We start from the raw sequence: 5,795 nt of genomic DNA, 5'->3' as shown, positions 1-5,795 counted from the left end.
GGAAGCTAGTCCCAGTTCCATCTCTGCCTTGGCCTTCCTGACTGCTCCCCTACATCCCTGAGCAACTGCAGTATAGTCTTCCCTGGTGATGGCCCCTCTTTGCCATTGGGTGTACGCCTCCCTTTTAGCTAGGAGACATTCCCGGATGCTTTTGGTGAGCTATGGGGGCTTGTGTGCCCTCCTGCTCCCTTTGATCTGTGTTGGGATTACCTCCCTTTGGGCTTGGATGATCATCTCCTTAAGGAGCGACCACTCTTCTTGGACACCTAGCTCCCCTCCCCTCCGGGACCTAAGTGCTTCCCCGACTATTCTCCTTAGCTCACTGAAGTCCGCCCTCCTGAAATCTAGGGCTGCTGCCTTGCTGCAGGCCTTTGCCACCTTGTGCTGGATGGTGAATTCCAGCAGGCAATGAATTCCAGGTGGTCGAGCATCCGCAGCCCCCTCACCCTCAGGGATGCTTTAATTAGACTGACTCTGAGACCCACTCTAATTAAAGCATCCAGTGTGTTACGTGTATCCGTGTCTCCATGCTGAAAAATGGCAGTGGGGGCACTTTAACTAAAGTTTGTCAAATGAGCTTTAGAGAACCCCCACCACCATTTTTCAGCACAGGGATGCTGATACACATGATGCTGAAGTCTGCTGGAGCACAGTAATTATCACACTCCAGAAGACTCAATTAATCGAGTCTGCTCCTAAATGCTGTAATTACAGCAGGTCAAAGCAGTCTCACTGCATGTGTATAGGCACCCTATAATGTGGTTCTGATAGCAGGAGACTAGACTTGGGGAGTAGACAGAGGTGACAATTTTCACCTGATCTGGCCTCTGAAAGTGCTCTACAGCTTAACCAAACAGAAGTGCACAGCTACAAGGTGCTTAATAGGGCACAATCATGTGAAAATCTAAACCCTCATTGCATGAGGGTTCAAATGAAGATGTTTCAAAACATAGCATCCACAGTAACTTGCATCTGCCTGCCTCCCATCCTCCGAGCTGTTTTCAGAATGGGAGGGGGGAAAGTTCAGTCTGGGGTTTTTTCAGCCAGTGCTGGAGGGTGAGGTGGATGGACTGGAGTCCCTGCAGGATTGTGCTCAGGTGGGGAGGCTCCAATCCACCCACCCCCCTCTCCAGTGCCAGCTGGGAAACCCTTAGAAGGAGCTCGCTCTGCTTCCATTCCCTCCTCACTTCCTGAAAACTGCGCCTGGGCTGAGAGGGGGTAGGGGCCATTGGCTAGGGGAAACCAACTGCATGCTCAAAGCCAGCAGCTGGATTCCCCAATCCTCTCTCCCCCCTGGACCCACCTGTGAACTTTGGTCCGGGACATCGTTGCAACTCATAACACTTCCTGCAAAGCATTATGAGTTACAGTGGGGAGCTGCACTTCTGCCTGTGCCATTGATGAACCAGGTAAAACCCTTTCAGTCCTATATTTCCTTTGCTAAAGCTTTTTGCACAGTAAAACTCCTATCTTCCAATCCAACTAAACACAACCTGTGCTTATAATGTCATCACACAGGACCTCATTAGGCTCTAAGCTAAGTAGTTACAGGAGGGACTGAGGACTACAGTACAGGAGCTAGCCACTGGCTAATTAATCCATTGCCTAATAAAACCATTGAGTCTGTGATCCTGTTTCTAAAAGTAGCCAGTACCTGGTATTTCAAAAGAAAATAACTTGAATACCCACAATACACCTACAGGGCTGCATGTGATAAATGGGAAATAAAGATGATCTTCGTGGACCTTTGTCAGTCCTTGAAGAATAAAACATTTAATTCTATCCTTCTCCATGACTGTAAGTAATAATCTGTGCTTGTAATGTCACATAGCCTCATCTGCACATAATACAAACTGCATGCTGATTTCTGTTTGTACCGCACATTTTTTTCACCTGAGTAATTCAGAGCTGACTGATCCAATTGACCCACAGACACTGGGGCTCTTGAACTTGGAGCAAAAGATGTAGGATCATGATGCTGGGCTTGCTCGGTCACACTGGCTTCAGATATTCTTGTCTTACTGCCAATATCAGATGTCGACCTGTATACAAATTAAAATAAGAAACTGACCATTCTGAATGATAGACAACTCCCTTAGAAACAAAGACATTTTGACTGAAAGGGTGGCAGCATTGCAAACAAAAACTAGCAAGGAACTACATATCTTTGCTGTGGCATTATAGGAAATTGGATGAATATCAAAGAGAAATTTCCTTTGCCTCGCCTACTGCTTCCAACAGTATGTTTTACATCAGAGCATTTACCCAACACTCCAAGAAAGATCCCACTGGCCTGCCACATACAAAAAATCTGGAGAACAATAAAGTGACCAGGCTGGCTAAATACAGTATACGTGGTGCAGTATTATAAGACCAAAGGCCAAATACTGTGTGGTCTCCGGGTATGTCCATACCACTTCACTGGTGACCCTGGGGGGCACTGTGAAGCAGCAGGCCCCAGCCACCCACTCCTGCTCCATACACACCAAACATGTCAAAGCCAGAGAGCTTTTAAGAGCATCAGTAAGAGGGTTCCTCAAAACAGCTTTGCTGACTCATTTCTGGGTTTAATGTGGAGTAAGTGCAGGCACATTTCACAGCAGTGCTCTCAGGAACATTATGGAAATAGTATGGACATAGTCTTTACATTACTGTAGTGAACTGTTATCCCTTAGAAACACAAGGATCTTTTTATTATTTTTATGAAATTTAATGGATGAACAAGAATAATGGATGAAGAACAAAGCAATGCTTGCCACCTTTCTTATTTTCTTTCTCTGTAGATAGGATATCATTGGCAACCAATCAGAAAACACCCATTTGTTTCAGCATCCTAATGGTATTCTTCTGAAAACCCAGCAGTGTTTTGGGATTATAATTTGCCCTAGGTGATACTGTAAAGATACTGTAAAGTGTAAGACTAAAGCCTTAAACAGGTATTCATTTTCAGTGATGGAAATTTCTGAGAAATTTCCACCACTAGAAGTATTTGAGAAAAGTCTTCAGCCTGAAGCCATGCCTTTCCCCTGCTCCTTGCACATTCCTGAGACTGGGATGATCCTAGACTGGGTTAGGCATGGGCAGCAGTGGCTGCTCTACTCTTCCCAGTCCTGGGAAACTAGAGCAGTGGGGGATTCCTATTCTAGGATGTGGCTGGGTAACTCTGGCAGCTTCTCTGGTTCCTTCCCAGCAGGGCAACACCACCCACCCGACCTCCAGAATGGGGTCCCTAGTCTGTGGAGCAGACAGACAGAGGTGAGTAGTACGGCTGTGCAAAACACCATTGTTTCATTTCAACGTTTCAAAGGGACAGTGTTTCATTTTGTTTAATTTCAAAGCACTGTCCTGTTTCATTTCCTCAATTGTTTTGCTGTTTCAACATTTCGCCCATAGGCTATAATGGGGAATCATGAAAATGCCTAAAACATTGTCATTTGTTACCTGATTCTGATGCAAATTGCAGGGATGGTAGCCCCTTCTGAGGGCATGCAGCCTGACAAGTTTTAAGGAGATAGGAGCAGAGGTTTCTCGGAGACTGCACCTCAAATTCTTGAAAGCAAAATTTGTGACACTTGCCAGCAGCAGCAGCCTCCTGTCATCCGGCACACAGATCTGGGCGCTCGCAGCCCCAGGAGGGCTGCAGAGGTGGGCAGGCCCCCAGATCTGCACCAGATGACAGGAAGCTGCCGCTACTGCCTGGGACCGGCACTGGGTGCAGCCCACACCCAGCACCAGGGAAGACTGATTGGCTCCACCCAGCCCATGAAGAGCAGCCTGGCAGCGGGAGGTGGGGGGAACCAGGGCTGCGCTCCCCACTGGGCTGAGCTACATGAGGCTGTGGACCCGCTTGGACTGCAGCTCTGGCTCTCCCCTGCCTCCCATCACCAGACTGCTTCAAAACTCGAAATGTTTTGAAACTTTCAAAACATTTTGTGTCCTCATTTCATTTCGAAGCTGTTTTGATGCTTTTTGTTTCATTTCGATCTCACTGTTTTGAGCTTGAAACGTATTGAAACAGCTTTGAAACGAAACACTCGGCGAAATTTTGCACTGACTTAGTAAGCAGCTGCTCCTCTGCAGTGGGGCAAAACAGGAGGGCTCCAGGTGCCATCTTTGGATATGCTGCACATGGAGGAGCTCTAAGGCAGTTCCTGCAGTCCCATGCACAGAGCTGTGGGCATGTGGCTCTCTAAGTTCCATGCAGGGAGAAGCAGATCAGCCCCCCACCCCCTCCACACCCCCGCTACAGCACTTGGAGAGCTGTACATCTACTGCCCTGGCACCAGATGGGGCAGGGAGCAGCAGGCAATGCCCACATGACTTCTCCAGACCAGGTTGTATCTGGCTTTGGGAAGGCTGGGGGTTGGATGATGAGCTGTACGGAAGTGTGCCTCCTCCCTCCAACTTCACCAGAACAGAGTCCTGGAGTCTGGGGAAGGCACAAGAAAGGTGCTTGCTTGACTCCTGCCGATCACAGCAATTTTCCGGGTAGAAACGTAATGCCTGTACATGTCCCTTGTAACTTCATCCACCTGAAAAGTGATGAATCTCACTATGAAGAGCAAAATTTCTATATTAAAGATGACAAACATGCTCTTTCATTAGGCATTAGAAACATAGGTAAGAAATATGGAAAAAGCAGATAAATGGCCTGAGGCCAGTTTTACAAACCCCATTTTATAATTTATTCATTCAATGTTGGGACTTCTTAGGAAAAAAGAAGCAGGGAAAGTGTAAGTGTGACTCCCACTTTTATGGCATATTTGTAATGTGATATGACATTATGTCTTTTAAAAGTCAAGTCAGACCACAGCATAAGAGATACCAGAGCATATATCTGTTAAATTAGGCAACTGACTAGTTAGTAGCAGAATAAAAATATGGGCCCATTTGTTGTTGGTTTTTCCCCCTCATCGTGTTGAAATGTTGTGCATCTAAAAAGAAAACAGCTTGTTCTTAATTTCATGAACACCTCTTCACTATGAAGAAGATGGTTATTAAGTGTCACTTATGGCTTTAATACAGTTATGGAGGGATCCTTGTTACATTAGTAAGGGGGGTTACAATTCTTAGCTACAGGACAACAACAAAAATTACCTCCTGAGAGAGGCAACAGCCACAGGACCTGTTCTGGGAGGAACAGGGGGTGGGGGAGAGCCCATTATCATTTCAGGCAGCTGAGAAAACCTGTAAGCCTGAAAAAGAGAAGAAATTATTTTTCCTCAAACATCCGCTGACCTCATTCAAAATAAAAAAATTAAGAGAACCTCAAAAATGAGATGTTTTGTTTAAATTCATGCTAACAGTTGCTGTACATTTGTAAAACTGCTGGCTGCTACTAAGTTTAGTAGTGCCTCTAGTAGTAACCATTTCATTTCAAAATTTAAAACCGGCTGATGATTTTAGAAGGATAAAGAAAGCATAAACAAACATGGATGGGCTCAAAGAGCTACTACTCAGTTTAACTCAAAAAGAAGAAACAGAAGAAAATATTGCCTCTACGATGCATGTAACCTAAGCTGAAAAGGATATCCTTTATAACTAAGTAAGACTCATATCCACCTTGAACCCCTGAGGTTAAAAATACCCCAAAAACAAGAAGCGCACGGTACTTTTTTGCTTTCTTTGAAAGTAAAAATGTTTTTAACTTAATATATGTGAAAACATCCTTGAACTAGCATATACTGAAATTGCCTGCAAGCAATTACTTTATATAGCAACTTGTCTTTCCTGGCCCTCAAGGAGTTGTTTTGCACCCCCTTCCCTCCCCCCCCCCCGGCCCCCCCTTTTAATTT

The 5,795-nt window shown here is 45.5% G+C and overlaps 1 protein-coding gene across 1 annotated transcript in view; it reads right to left on the bottom strand.

Moving 5' to 3' along the window:
* The window catches only part of KIAA1549L (KIAA1549 like), a 360,085-nt gene that overhangs the window by 18,183 nt on the left and 336,107 nt on the right, over nt 1-5,795 (bottom strand). Inside the window, exons 21-22 of the mRNA XM_019519964.1 lie at nt 5,098-5,195; nt 1,894-2,042 (exon numbers count right to left, since the gene is read on the bottom strand). Of these exons, the coding sequence (XP_019375509.1) occupies nt 1,894-2,042; nt 5,098-5,195 (247 nt within the window). The remainder of the gene's footprint in view (nt 1-1,893; nt 2,043-5,097; nt 5,196-5,795) is intronic.

This window comes from Gavialis gangeticus, unplaced genomic scaffold (assembly GCF_001723915.1).
Source record: "Gavialis gangeticus isolate Ggan-Ray unplaced genomic scaffold, GavGan_comp1, whole genome shotgun sequence".
Classification (NCBI taxonomy): Eukaryota; Metazoa; Chordata; order Crocodylia; family Gavialidae; genus Gavialis; species Gavialis gangeticus.
The sequence above is the reverse complement of the archived record's forward strand: the minus strand, read 5'-3'. Positions and strand labels throughout refer to the sequence as shown.